Source organism: Callithrix jacchus, chromosome 16 (genome assembly GCF_049354715.1).
Source record: "Callithrix jacchus isolate 240 chromosome 16, calJac240_pri, whole genome shotgun sequence".
Lineage (NCBI taxonomy): Eukaryota > Metazoa > Chordata > Mammalia > Primates > Cebidae > Callithrix > Callithrix jacchus.
Window position 1 is genome coordinate 36,042,724 of NC_133517.1, and position 15,731 is coordinate 36,058,454.

Below are 15,731 nucleotides of genomic sequence, written 5' to 3' on the forward strand. Positions count from 1 at the left end.
ATCATAGTACTTACACAAATCTAGATGGTATAAGCCTACTAATCACCTACTATAAGCCTACTATGCTATCTGGTATTGTCTATTGCTCTTAGGCTACAAACCTATGCAATACAGCATGTTACTGTACTGAATACTATAGGCAATTATAGCATAATAGTAAGTATTTGTGTATCAAAAAGTATCTAAACATAGAAAAGGTACAGTAAGAATACTATATTATAATCTTATGGGACCACTGTCATATATGTGGTTCATCTTGGCTATTGTGACTAACGCTGCAATTAATGTGGGAGTGCAGATAGCTCTTCAAAATACTAATTTCATTTCCTTTGGATATATACCCAGAGTGGGATTGCTGGATCATAATATTTTAATTTTGGGGGGAATCTTCATACTGCTTTCCATAATGATTATACCAACTTACATTCCTACCAACAATGTGCAAACATTTCTTTTTAGCCACATCCTTGCGAATACTTACTTTTTGTCTTTCTGATAACCATTCTAACAGGTGTAAAGTAATATTTCATTTTTGTTTTGATTTGCATTTCATTGATGACTAGTGAAGTTGACTACCTTTTCATATACCTATTGGCTATTTACATGTTTTCTTTTGAAAAATGGCTATTTAGGTCCTTTACCTTTTTTTTTTTTTTCTTTTGAGACAGGTCTTGCTATGTTGTATATGCTGGTCTTGAACTCCTGATCTCAAATGATCATCCTATTGTCCCCTTTACCCATTTATAAATCAGGTTATTTCTTGCTATTGATTGCATGAGTTCCTTACATATTTTATATTTCAACCACTTACCATATATATGGTTTGCAATATTTTCTCTCATTCTGTAGGATGCCTTTTATTCTGATGAGTGCTTCCTTTGCTATGCAGATTTTTAGTTTGATATAATCCCAGTTGTTCATTTTTTTCTATTGTTGACTTTGCTTTTGGTGTCATATCCAAAAAATCATTGCCCAGATCAATGTCAAGAAGATTTTTTTCCCTATGTTTCTTTCTAGTAGTTTCACAGTTTCAAGTCTTATGTTAAAGTCTTTAATCAATTTTAAGTTGATTTTTGTATACCATATGAGATAACGGTCCAATTTATTTCTTTACCATGCGGATATCTAATTTTCCCAACAACATTTATTGAAGACACTATCCTTCCCCAAAGTGTGTTCTTGGCACCCTTTTCCAAAATTAGTTGATCATACATATATGGATTTATTTCTGGGCTCTCTAGTCTGTCCTATTGGTCTATGTGTCTGCTTTTATGCCTAAACCACATTGTTTTTATTATTGTGGCTTTGTAGTATATTTTGAAATCAGGAAGTATGATGTCTCTAGTTTTTGTGTCATTGCTCAACATTGTTTTGGCTATACAGATTCTTTTGTAGTTCCTATGTATTTTAGAATTGTTTTTTTCTATTTCTGTAAAGAATACCATTAGGATTTTTATAGGAACTGTGTTGAATATGTAGATTACTTCCAGTAATATAGACATTTTAACAATATTAATTCTTCCTATCTATGAAGAAGAAATGTCTTTCCATTTACATGTATCTTCTTCAACTTCCTTTATTAATGTCTTAAAATTTTTCATGTATAAACCTCTGACCTGTTTGGTTGCTTATTCGTAAGTATTTTATTCTTTTTATGGCTATTGTAAGTGGATTTTTTAAAATTCCCTTTTCAGATACTTTCTTCCTTGTGTATAGAAACATGATTGATTTTAGTATGTTTTTCATAACCTGCAACTTGACTGAATTCATTTACTAGTTCTAACAGTTTTTTATTGAGTTTTCAGAGTTTTCTATGTAGGCCATCATGTCATCTGCAATCAGAAATAACATTACTTCTTTTCTGATTTAATTGCCTTTTCTTTTTTTCTTATTTAATTGCTCTGATTAGGATGTCCAGTACTATGTTGAAAAGAAGTGGAGAGACTAAATATTCTTTCCTTGTACCAGATCTTAGAGAAAAATCTTGCAGCTTTTCCCCATTATTATAATGTTAGCTGTGGGAGTTTCATATGTGGCCTATATTGTGTAAAGGTAAATTTCTTCTATACCTATCTTGTTGAGAGTTTTAATCATGAATGGATGCTAAACTTTGTCAAATACTTTTTCTGCATCTATTGTGATGATGATCTGGGTTTTTCTTTCCTTTTGTTAATGTGTTGCATCACATTGATTGATTTGCATATATTGGAGTTCCTGGCGATAAACGCTGCTAGAGTGCTGCTGATCTCTTTTCCCTCTATAGGTAATGTTGTGGCCAAGGGGATGATCCTCGGTGCTAAGTCCAGCACATGGGTGTATTTGGGCCACAGAGGTGCCACTGTATGAGATGCAAGTTCACCCAGAGCAGCCACAGAGCTGGGTGTGGAGCTCAGGTGCATGCAGAATGATCACAGTTCTGGGGTCCCAGGTCATAGCCACTTCTGAATGACATTTTTGTGGAACAAGAAAAATGGCCAGAGAAGGACTGCTAGTTTTGTTGGATAAAAATTATTTATCATTTCTGTGGTAGTAATGTGTTCAGGATTCTGTTTTCATTAAATACTAATAATATCTTGGTTCTCCAATAGAGATAATGGATTTCCATGTTTAATGATTCCCCTTAACATTTACCATCATCCCTATGAAGGCATCCTCCTTTTGCATTTGCATAATATGGTATACTTTCTATTATCAATTATCAATTATTATTATCATTTATATTATAATGACTAATATTTTAAAAAAATGTTTTAAGTTCAGGAGTACATACATGTTCAGGTTTGTTACATAGGTAAACTTGTGTCATGGGGGTTTGTTGTACAGATTATTTCATCACCCAGGTACCAAACTAGTAGCCATTAAGACTTTTTCCTGCTCCTCTCCCTCTTCCCAGCCTCCACTCTCTGATAGACCCCAATGTGTTATTCCCTTCTATGTATCCATGTGTTCTTATCATTTAGCTGCCACTTATAAGGGACAACATGTGGTATTTGGTTTTCTGTTCCTGCATTAGTTTGCTAAGGATAACAGCCTTCAGCTTTATCCATGTCCCTGCAAAGGACATGATCTCATTTTTTCTATGACTGCATAGTAATCCATGCTATTTATGTACCACATTTTTTTTATTCAGTCTATCACTTATGGACTTTTATGTTGATTTCATGTTTCATGTGTATATTTTACCTCTACTATTACATTTGAAAATTTGCAATGACAGGGTCTATGTGTCATTCATCTAGTATTCAAAGAACAACATCTGGAATAGAATAGTTGCTCAATAAATATTAGTTGAATACTGCCTGCTTAGATTATTTCTGTAAGGTAATGACTCAAACTGTGGAATATTCATTATGGCTCCACATTTTTTTAGTCAAATATCTTTTGAGCTCAATCTGTTCTAATTTGCCCAGCTTGATTTATTTCCTTCTAATGAGCTGCATGGTTTCTTTATTCTAGCCTTCTGTTCATTCTTACTAACCCCTGTATTCAATTCAATGTAGTGCCTATCATATGTAATCTTAGAACTTGGACCAGACAGCCTCTCTTAATATTTCATTATTCTATGCTTGTAGCTATTAATTATCACTAGACAACGCTAAGCTATTTATTATATATCTTAATTACTTAGTTTTGACTAACTTAGATAAACTTCCCCCGTTATTTTAGCAGAGTTTTGCTCTTGTTGCCCAGGCTGGTGTGCAATGGCCCAATCTCAGATCACTGTAACCTATACCTCCCAAGTTCAAGTGCTTCTCCTGCCTCAGCCTCCCAAGTAGCTGGGATTACAGTCATGCACCACCATGCCCAGCTAATTTTGTAGTTTTAGTAGAGATGTGGTTTTACCATGTTGGTCAGGCTGGTCTCGAACTCCTGACCTCAGGTGATCCACCCACCTCTCTTCAGTCTCCCAAAGTGCTGGTATTACAGGTGTCAGCCACCATGCCTGGCCAGATAAAACCGTTTTAAGTATTTAAAAAATTACTAAATGTCCATCTTTATCAGGAAGATTGTCTTCCTAAACTAAACCATGGTTATACCATTTTGTAATAAACTATTAGATCATTTGTCTATAAGATGTATAAATATCTTTGAACTACTATTTGAATTACAAATATTTAACTTCCTTAAGAAGAGTGACTATTCATATTTACTATAATCAAATACAATATATGTGTCACGTTCTGTAAACTATTTTGCAAAAATAATTGAATCAAATTAATGAGAAAATAATAACTAATTTTTACACTTTTGAATTAGCATGTATATGGCCAAGGTGTAGGGGAAGGCTCAATTTATGGTTCAATCTACTAATTCTTATCAATATCTTTTTTAAAAGAAATCTGTGGCATTCTTAAAACAGCTGTTCAGTGTAACTGCCAAACTGCTTCTGAGTCCATCTGTTCCTGAAGGAATTTATTTATATGAATAACTAACAATTTCAAAGCTACTGTTTAATTTTGTAGTAACTTCCTAACAAAGTCATATTTCTCAAAACAATTATAATTTCACTGAAAATTGAGGGGAAGTTTCCATGGGTCAGCATGGTATCTAATCTCTAGATATTTCATGGAGACCCCCACAAATCCCAAAATTAAGCTCAGTGTCACGAAATATAAGGAGAATTCTCTACTAGCATAAACAGTAAAAAGATTATCAAGGCATTACCTTTTAACATCCCATCAGAAACTTCATAAGGAAAGAATAAGAAGGAAGGACAAGAGTTTTAAATTATCAGAATGACATTCAATTAAAATGTAAAATCTTGTGTTTGGAAGTTTGAATGAAGGTTTGGCTAGAATTTTCTATGTAACCAATATGGACAAGGCATTCTATATTAGATAAATAATGGTGATGGCAACTTTAGGAGCTAAGAATGATGAGGCGCACTTTTCAGATGAGTCAAGGCAGGTACAGATAGAGTATATGAATTCTTCCACATCACTGGTGAAGGAAAAAAGAAGGCTGGGTCTTTTCTAGATGCCTGCCAGCATAGAGAGAAGCTAGATTTCCAGCAGGGGTTAAGGAGACCTAATACAGGACTTGGCATGAAAGCAGAGGCAAAGGAGACATGAATGGTTCCTGGAGAGAAGGTACTCACTACATGACCCCGTACCAGGACAGGACACAACAAAACAGGATAATGAATCCCTATTTTGAGAGCCAGGCTTAGAAAATAAGAGGCATTACCTAATTGGTGGAGGAAGAAGAGACTTCCAGTGGATGGAACAGGAAAAGAGAAAGGCTAGAGGCTGACAAACAGTATAAATGACATGGATCTTCTCTGTTCTGCTTGGGTTAGAAAGTGGGACCAGAATGCCCAGGGAGGATGAGTTAGGGGAAGTCTTTGCTCATGATCATTCCTTTCCTGTTCCTCTGCATAACTATTCTTTATCAGGGGTGTCCAATCTTTTGGCTTCCCTGGGCCACGATGGAAGAACTATCTTAGGCTGCACATGAAATGCACTAACACTAATGATAGCTGATGAGCCAGAAAAAAGAAAATTGCAGAAAAATCTCATAATGTTTTAAAAATGTTTATGAATTTGTGTTGGGCCACATTCAAAGCTGTCCTGAGCCACACACAGCCCACAGACCGCAGATTGAACAAGCTTGCTTTAGATCTTAGATAAGTTGCACTTCCTCACAATCACTTTCTCCGACTTCTCTGAGTAGAGACTCTCATAGTACAAGATTTGTCTGGCTAGAGACTCATACTACAACACAATTCTCCTTCACAGCACTTTTCATTTTTTGCAATTCTCCTACAGCAAAATTGTAATACTTCGCAACTGTAATATTATATTTATTTGTATGTTTCATTACCTTTCCCCACTAAACCTAAGAGACATATGAATGATGTTGTTGCTTTTTATACTGCTACCACCTAGCAGAGTGTCTACTCCACTGCAGGCACACATAACTAGTTGTTGAATATATGAATGAATGAAGCTGATTGGGTCATTAAGGACAGCAAAAGTATAAAAAGGAGAAACTAGGGACACAATAAATTTACAAACTACTCAAATCTGGTTAGAGTTGGTCTTATTTACTGTCAATTGTTTAAGGGCAAATAAAAAGCTATGGCAGACCATGTCTTTGTCCTGGGCAGCTGCACACATGAGCAGCTTAAGGGGAACTTTGCCACAGTGCCACTGGCCTTCATGATGCATGTCAACAGTGCTGCACACAATTAGAGGTTATGGCTATTTGTTTTACCTATGAGGAACCTTTGTTCCTACATGTGTTTGGTTAAGCTGGACTTTGCAAATTACTTCCATTTCACTCATGTTGGCATTATGTGGTTTAGCAAGTAAAAAGCAACAGAGACGAGACAAGATCTTTGCCCTTAAAATTCATAAAGGGCTTCTTCGAAAATTGTTGACATCCCCATACTTCAAGGGTCACAGCCCAAATGCACTCATCATAAATTATACAATATTAACCCACTTGTTCATTGTCATTAGAAGTGACTGAAATTTTCCAGAGCTTCACTAGTTAAATTAGCAAAGGAAAACAGAAGTAGGATCTATATTTACTAAAGAACACCTACCCCCTCATTTTATCACTGTTGCTAGTTATATCATAATGGTAACACTAAGCACAATAGCTAAAATTCTTAAATTAAAACTTCTACATGCCAGCCATAGAGCTTTAAATATATTAACATTTAATTTAATCCCCAAACATGAAGGCAGGGACTGTACTTTGTGCACATCTGTAACCTTGAGAACAGCATAGATGCAGAAAAATGAATGGTAAATATTTATTAAAAGAATCACTCTAGGCTAGGTGGGGTGGCTCACACCTATAATCCAGCACCTTGGGAGGCTGAGGTGGAAGGATTGCTAGAAGCCAGAAGTTCAAAACCAGCCTGGGTGACAAAGTAAGACTCTGTCTCCTCACATACACACACACACACACAAATTAGTTAGCCAGGAGCAGCAGCACATGCCTGTAGCCCCAACTACATGTGAAGCTGAAGTAGAAGGATCACTTGAGCACAGGTGTTCAACACTGCAGTGAGCTATGATCACACCAATACACTCCAGCCTGGGTGACAGAGCAATACCCATCTCTTAAAAGAAAAAAAAAATATGCAAACAAACTGGAGGAGGGGACAATACATGTACTGTTCAAAGCAGCCATCTTTAGGTAATTCAGTTTTTAAGAACCATAAATTGAACACCATACTCTGACAAATTTCATACTAAATATATAGAATAATAACACAATACAGCTGAAAGCAACCTCCAAGGAGACCTCATTCCTTGCCAGTTTGTAGAAAATGAATGATGAGCTCCTGATGCTCCCAATAAATGGTTAATGTTATTATTCTGTTACCATTTTCTGAGTGAAGAAATTTATAAGTAGTATTCTTGTTTTAGGAACTTAAGAAAAAAATCCTTTGGGAGGCCGAGGCAGGTGGATCACGAGGTCGAGAGATCGAGACCATCCTGGTCAACATGGTGAAACCCTGTCTCTACTAAAAATACAAAAAATTAGCTGGGCATGGTGGCGTGTGCCTGTAATCCCAGCTACTCAGGAGGCTGGGGCAGGAGAATTGCCTGAACCCTGGAGGCGGAAGTTGCGGTGAGCCGAGATTGCACCATTGCACTCCAGCCTGGGTAACAAGAGCGAAACTCCGTCTCAAAAAAAAAAAAAAAAAAAAAAGAATTATGATTACTGAATTCTGACATACACATTACCAAGTTATAAAGCCCACAGGACATTCTATGGCATCAGTCATATCAGCTGGATGTCACAACATGCCCTGCCCCTTCTCCCTGCTTTATTTTTCCCCTTAACACGAATCACCACCTCACATCCTATTTTGCTTATTTGTTTCTTACATCACTCCTGACTAGAACTTAAACTCTATGAGGGCAGATCTGTTTTACTCATTGCTGAATCACCAGTTCTGAGTGCCTGAGACACAGATGGTCGTCAATATTTATTTGTGAATTAAATAAATGAAGGCAGAAATTGAGGTCCAAAGAAACTAAGTGCCTTGTATATATATATAGTAGAGGCAACTGCCGAACCAGTTAAGTTGTGCCAGCACTTTTAAACTCTCATCTAGGGCTGTTTTTAATTCCCTAAGCTGTCTTTTTCTTTGAAAGAAAAGTTCATCTGCCTTTCCTTTATTTATTTATTTATTTGAGACAGATTTGCTCTGCAGACCAGGCTGGAGTACAGTGGTGTGATCTCAGCTACACTTCGGGCTCAGACAATCCTCTGGGACCACAGGCATGTGCCACCATACCTGGTTAATTTTTATTTTTATTTTTGTAGAGATGAGGTCTCACTATGTTACCCAGGCTGTATTCAAACTACTGAGCCCAATCAATCTGCCCATCTTGGCCTCCCATACTGCTGGGATTACAGGTGTGAGCCACTGTAGCAGGCCATCTTTATTACCAACAGTGAGAGGGATGGAGCTATACATCTAAAATGTGTGATAATCTACAACCATTCTTTGAAGGTTTCTAGCTTGCCCCTAGAACTCCCATTACATAGAGAAAATAGGTGTTTTTTTCCCCAAATTCCACAATTTCTCCAAGACTCTGTATAGGAAAAATTACTAGCTCATGAACAGCTAAACATAATGCCATTGGCCTGAATCTGACTTGTAAAGTACTTTAAAGATAGACTAAACTCTAAGCAGCCTAGTTTCAAATCAGTTGAATTCTTAATAGTGTAATGTCTTCTTTAAAAGTAAGCACTGGGCTGAGCCAGCTCCCTGTTGAAGGAACTGAGAGTGAATAAACAGAAGTCAACATGTAGGTTACCCTTAAATAGAAGAATGAGAAAGGAAGTAATGAAGGGAGCCACAAGAAGAAAACAATGTATGATAAACAGACCCGTGGGGCTTTTTCCTATGGAAATCTATTTTGGAATCTGTAACTTTTTACTAAACAACTGTTCACCAAGTGTGAGAGAAGAACACAGACATTTTCAGATGTGCAAGGGATCAAACAATTTAACTACCACATATTCAGAGTAGGATGATTTCTGGAGACTCTTGAAAACTAAGAGAGCAAGCCAAGAAAGGAAAATATAGGATACAGGAACAGTGGGTCCAACTTAAGAGAGCAGCAAAGAGAATGTCTTTGGCTGACAGTATCCAGCAAACCTAGATAGCAATCAACTTAGATTGGGGCAAATGGATGAAGGGTCTTAGAGGGAAGTCTCTCAAGGAAAAGTACATTTGACAGAAAAAATAAAATGGTCAAGTTTGAAATAAAATGATGTCACCATAAAGCTAAGGCACAAGAACAAAGGAAAGGTGATTAGAAACTCCAAGGGAACACAAATTGCATATAAGAAAGAAATATAATCATAGATTGATTGACTCCATGTGAATATTTAGTAGCAATAAACATTTTTAGAACTTTAGAGTTACCCAAGACACAAAACAAAAATTTAATTATTGTTATAACTGAAATGGATATAAAAGTTCTAAGTCTTAAAAAAGTAAAAACTTTCGAGTTTGTGAAGGGGGAGAGGAAAGGACAGCTAAAGGCAGATTACAGAGAGTGATACTGTCATCTTATTAAGTGGGAAGTCAAAAAAGACTACAGTTGATGAAGGAAGAAATAAAGGTATAATAATATCATCTGTAAAAGATAGCTGTAGACCTAATCCCCTGATTCGAGATGTGGGTCAATATACTATAGAAAAATTAATATAACTGTACCAAGAAGATGAAGAAAAATAATGTCTGAAAGACAAGAAAAAAGATGAGTTAAAAGTGGTTATATATGGAGATCAGGATTGGGGATGAGGGTAAGTGGGATAGAAGATAGCTTCTTGCTATAAGCTTTTTGTAATATTTAATTATCTATAACCAATAGTTAGTATTACTTTAATGGAAATAAATTCAAGTAGAGGGAGAGAATAGGTTCATGACTTACTCAAGTCCCAAATTTTTTTGCCTAGAGACTCCCCTTTCCTATTAGAAAATTCCAAGTCCTTGTTGTCCTGTAACTATAAGTATACTTTCTGAAATTACTAACGAAGGGGGGAATTTGTAAATGTTACCCTATTTCTTATAAAGATACAACTACAGATTACAAATTCCATTTCTTAAACCTAAAAGGAAATGAGGTAGGGTGAAAGTAAGAAAATACAAATTTATTTTTTGGAATTGTAAACTCAAAATTAATGAGCTATAATACCTTAGCTGCGTATAGGTTCTTCCTGGGCTGATGACAATTCAGAAGTGAACAAAAAAAAATTACAAAGTTAATATCCCTTGCCTTTTCTCAACTTCAAGATTTTTGGCAGCTAGAGTTTCACATTGTTAGGCAGAAACATTTAACACAAGCATCTGGGATTCATTCATGTCAACTACTGCTCTTTAAAAAAGAATTTTTTTTAATTTAAAATATTAACCTTCCTTTAAAGACAATTTCAGAAAAAATAAATGTCCACTCCTCATATTCCCCGCCAATACTCCGTTTCAAAGTTTCAGCCTGTGCTAAGAAATTGAAAAGGAACTCCCTTCCTACATCCTAAATGTCTCTTTATTCTATATCGGAAAGCTTCAGGACAGTCCCCAGGGTGAAGAGCATCTCCTGGATCCTCAAAACTACTTCCAGATGTGAGCCCTCAAGGTAGATTAGCAGATCCAGGCTTCCAACCTCTTTCCAGACGACAGCCTCCAGAAAGATGAGTGTGGCAAGACCTAGTCCCTGATTCCAGACATGGGACAAAGAGCACATGAATAAATTGAAACATCTCTCCCTACCACATGGAATTCCCTAAGGGAAAAAGCCTTCTGATGCCTTTCCAACAACACTCCACAGACCTAAGTCTCCATAGATCAAAGTGATATTGTTCTGTCTCTTATCCCTTTTTTCTCTCTTCCTATTTTCCATCTTCAATCACAAAATAAAACAAAACACACACCATTCCTCACCTGGGTTAAGTTGCATAACTCTGGGCACACTTTGGGGATTAGGTTATTCTGAAGGGCTAGAGTCTTCAGGCCAGGCAGTTTTCCTAATGCTGAGGGCATCTTTGTTATCTTCTTCCCATTCAAAGTAATGATCTTAGTGTTTTTACCACCACTCAATGCTTTGATTAACAATCTCTCAGTCATGATCTTGGAAAAGTAGAAAACAAAGAAGGTAACCATTAGAGATTAGAGTTCTTTATTATAAAGCTTTAGAATCTCTAATTACAGAATTGGCATATCATAGAAACAAGAACATTCTGAGATCTACCAAGTTGAAGGGGGGATGCATTAGATTATTTTCCTATGTGAAAGATAGGGAGGGAAGGTAGCTGGTCCAGGTTTGTGGCAGGAAATGTATAAGGTAAGCCTAAAATACCTTATGCCTGCAGTGTTAAAGTTGTCAGAGATTAATGAGGACATATAGAAGTGAACTTCTAGGAACTCCCACTAGTCTAAGATGGAAAATACTAAGGATCAGAAAAAAATAATCTTGAGTAGACTGAAACACACCAAAACACATTAAAATCTGACTTTGTAATGGCATTTTTAAAAAAGAAACATTAATCACACTAGGACTTACTATGGCACCAACTCTGCCTGAACATCGAAAAAGAAAAAAATGTAAGCATTTATTCTGCCCTCCCAGTACAAACTGCATTTCAGTATAACTTAATTGTTAATAAAGTTCTTATTCATGAGAATTGTCTCTCAATAAATGAGACAGAAAACAATAACTTTAGAATAATCACGATTTTTGCAAATTCTAATCAAATGATGGAGCGATACAAAAATCATAATTGGAGACTAAAAGTAATAGATGAAAAGTTGATGAGGAACTTTATAATCAAGTGAGCAGATTAATAACAATCTACTAATCAATTTTAGCAACAATAAAATTGAGACAATCATGTAACAAGCTTTATGGAGTAGTCTAATAAAAAGTACACAGCAGCACCACCCATGAAATGTTCTTGCCTAAAAATTAAATCTGAATTTGATCATGGCTTCAAGATCTAACTACCATTTACAAAAGAGAGGACTAGAGAATAAGTTAAGTTCATTATAGGGAAGTATTCAGTCAAACCTATAACACAGAAGATTTCACAGGACTGGTCCTGGTCCAATGTCACAAGGTTTCACCAGCAAATTAAAGGCATTAATAAAAATGAGAAAAAGTGTTATAATGTAAATGAAACTTAGGGAAAATCACAGACAAATCCAATGTCTGGACCTTATTTGAATCCTCAATTGAATAAAAACATCTTAAACAATAAGGGAAATTTGTTCATGGGCTATTAGATGAGAGAAATTACTAATTCTGTCATGTTTGAAAATGGTATGGTGGTAGTATTTATTTTAAATGTGCTGAACATTCAGAAATGCACACTGAAATTTTCAGGTAAAATAAAATGATATCTTGAGTTTTCTTTAAAATAATCTAGGGGGAAAAGCAGGTGGAAGGAACAGATTAAAGAAGATTGACAAAATGCTGATGATTATTAATGCTGAGTAATAGATACATAGGAGTTTGCATTAGTCCATTCTCGCAGTGCTATAAAGAAATACCTGAAACTAGGTAAATCCTTTATTTTTTTTTTTTTTTGACGGAGTTTCACTCTTGTTACCCAGGCTGGAGTGCAATGGCGCGATCTCGGCTCACCGCAACCTCCGCCTCCTGGGTTCAGGCAATTCTCCTGCCTCAGCCTCCTGAGTAGCTGGGATTACAGGCACGCGCCCCCATGCCCAGCTAATTTTTTGTATTTTTAGTAGAGACGGGGTTTCACCATGTTGACCAGGATTGTCTCGATCTGTTGACCTTGTGATCCACCCGCCTCGGCCTCCCAAAGTGCTGGGATTACAGGCGTGAGTCACCGCGCCCGGCCAAAACTAGGTGATTTCTAAAGAAAAGAGGTGTTTAATTAGCTCACAGTTCTGCAGGCTGTACAGGAAGCATGGTGCTGGCATCTGCTCAGCTTCTGGGGAGCCCACAGGAAACCTACAACTATGGTGTAAAGCAAAGGGGGAGCCAGCATTTCACATGACCAGAGCCAGGGGAAGAGAGAGAGGGAGGAGGTGTTACACACTTAAACAACCAGATCTAAGGATAACTCACTCACTCACTTTCAGGAGAACAGCACTGAGGGGATGCTAATCCATTCATGAGAACTCCGCCTTCAGGAGCCAATCACCTCTCACCAGGCCAGCCTCCAATACTGGGGATTATAATTGAACATGAGATTTTGGAGTGGACACAAATCCAAACCATACCAGCATTTCAATATACTAGTCTTGTTATTTTTGCAAATGTTTTAAAATTTCCAAATAAAAGATTAAAACAGAGACCAAAAAGAGAGAAAGGGGAGCTGTGGCCAGTAACATTTGATTATTATCACAACCCCATTAGCACCCAGATGAGTCCTAGAGGCATTAGAATTACACGTGTATGTGTCACACTTAGATGTGGATTTCCAAAAACTTGAACATTATAAAATACATTCTGAACTGAAAGTGTTCCGAACAGAAATCAATCCTTCCTTTGGCATTCAGAAATTATTTATTTATTCAACAAATATTTGCTGAGCACCTACTACATACTCAACACTGTTGCAGGAGTGAATGAAAAAGACAAAAAATTCAGTTCTCAAGAAAATTATATTCTAGTGGTGGAAGAAAAGCATCAAAGAGGTACTATGTTAGATGGTGATTTGATGCCAAAGGGAAAAAAAGACTAAGCAGAAAATAGAAATAGAGTGTGAGTAATGAGAAGTTTACAATTTTAAATTGGATGACCAGGGAAGGCTTTACTGAGAGAATGCTATTAGAGACAAAATCTCTTCCAGTAAGAGAGTAAAAGCAAGTGACAGAATTTTAAAAAACGACCATTAAACATTTTAAGGGATTATAATGAATATCAATATCATAACAGTAAATCAAGAGGTGCTGACTAACAGTGACTTTCAGTTGCTAGAATGACAGATAATTTTTCAGCGTCTTAATCACTGCTATTTGCCTTCCCTCTTCCAAACCTATGCCTCTTCTTTTTTACTTTGATATTTATTTCCTAAGAATATGAAAGCTGTTACTATCAAAACTAACTGATCACAAGGCTTTGTTTTTCTTAAAAAAAAAAAAAATCTGTGACAATCATTATCTCTTAAGTAACTATTGCATGGCTAGCACCCCAGCTGACATTGTCTAAACCCTGGAAATTTCTTACTGCTTTATGTGGGTAAATAAACCACTACAGACTGATACTGCTTTCCATTATCTGCAGAACCTAGAAAACCTGGCTAACATTTTTGAGTCTTTCTTCTCCCTTACTTCCAAAATATAATCAATCCTATTAATACTGCCTGTTTCAGTTATCTATCATGGGAAACAAACCACAACATATCTTAATTGCCTAAAAGATTTATTTTATTGACAAATCTTAATCTGAGCAGGGCTTGCCTATGCTTCTCCTAGTGACAGCTATGTCAGCTCAAAGTGTGGGGCAGAAATCATCTAAAAGTTCACTCTTACCCACATCTGGTAGTAGATACTTGGTTTTGGCTAGGGCCTTAGGGTGGTCTGCCTCTATATGTAGCCTCTCCAGTATGGCTTGGACTTCTTCCCAACATAGTGGCTTGGTTTGAAGATTGAGCATCGCAAAAGAGAAAGTGGAGTGGAAGCTGTATTACTTTCATGACCTTGCTTCAGAAGTCATGCACAATCACCTCTACCACATTTTATTCATTAGAACCAAGTCACAGACACTAGCTCATATTTCAAGGGAGACAACTTAGAATCTGCCTCTTGATGGCAAGTGACCAAAAATTTGTGGATATGTTTTAAAACTCACCACAATATACCCTGTAGCCATGAGCTGTTTACATTCCTCCCAGGTACAAAACAGAGACAGTCATCCTGCAAAGCCCCCTTCCTTGGAAGTTTCATCTATTTAGAACATCAGGTCCAAAGATCTTGTCATCTAAGTTAGGTACAAAGGTAGATGCAGCTCCTCTGAGGTAGTGCTTTGAGTTCAGCTTAAGTGCAGTTCATCTTGATCTGAAGACCTATCAACTAAGGAGACAAGTTACCTGTTCACATGTACCTAGAATATAACATAGGTAAAACAAAGGGCAGGCAATAGTACCATTTGAAAAAAAAAAAAAAGAAAGGAAAAATCAGAGGAACAAAGCAGCCAGCAATTCTGAAATCAAATGAGGCACACGTTGTCACTATTTTTGTTTCTGAGATGGAGTCTCCCTCTGTCACCCATGCTGGAGTGTGGTGACACAATATCAGCTCACTGCAATCTCCACCTCCTTGGTTCAAGAGATTATCCTGCCTCAGCCTCCTGAGTAGCTGGGATTACAGACACATGCCATCATGCCTGGCTAATTTTTGTATTTTTAGTAGACACAAGGTTTCACCATGTTGGCCAGGCTGCTCTTGAATTCCTCACATCAGGTGATCTACCCACCTCAGCCTCCCAAAATGCTGGGATTACAGGTATGAGCCACTGCACCCTGCCCATGTGTACTGCCTGGAATTACCTTTTGGTTCCCCTAATTGAGCTTTTGATTTCACTCTCTGAATTTCTTTCCTTTTCCATAAAATACAGCTCATGTTTGCCACGTGTTTTCCTGTCGGCTTCCTGTCCATGGAAGTTCAAGGTTCCAAAGGCCTCTCTTCATTTTTATTCCTTTTTGATAACAACATTATGGAGATAAAATTCACATACCATTAATTCAATCATTTAAAGTATACAACTCAATGGTCCTTAGGA

At 36.9% G+C, this 15,731-nt stretch overlaps 1 protein-coding gene across 6 annotated transcripts in view; it reads right to left on the reverse strand.

Moving 5' to 3' along the window:
- The window catches only part of LRRC69 (leucine rich repeat containing 69), a 139,817-nt gene extending 124,795 nt beyond the window's left edge, over positions 1-15,022 (reverse strand). The window contains exons 1-4 of one of the 6 annotated variants that reach the window (XM_054246816.2): positions 14,802-15,022; positions 14,483-14,585; positions 13,082-13,173; positions 10,922-11,107 (exon numbers count right to left, since the gene is read on the reverse strand). In XM_054246816.2, the coding sequence (XP_054102791.1) occupies positions 10,922-11,104 (183 nt within the window). In that variant the 5' untranslated portion in view covers positions 11,105-11,107; positions 13,082-13,173; positions 14,483-14,585; positions 14,802-15,022. Of the gene's footprint in view, positions 1-10,921; positions 11,225-13,081; positions 13,174-14,482; positions 14,586-14,801 lie in introns of those variants that run through there. The other 5 variants (XM_078352721.1, XM_035277605.3, XM_035277604.3 and 2 more) reach the window with 5 other exon arrangements.
- Positions 15,023-15,731: the final 709 nt, after the last annotated feature.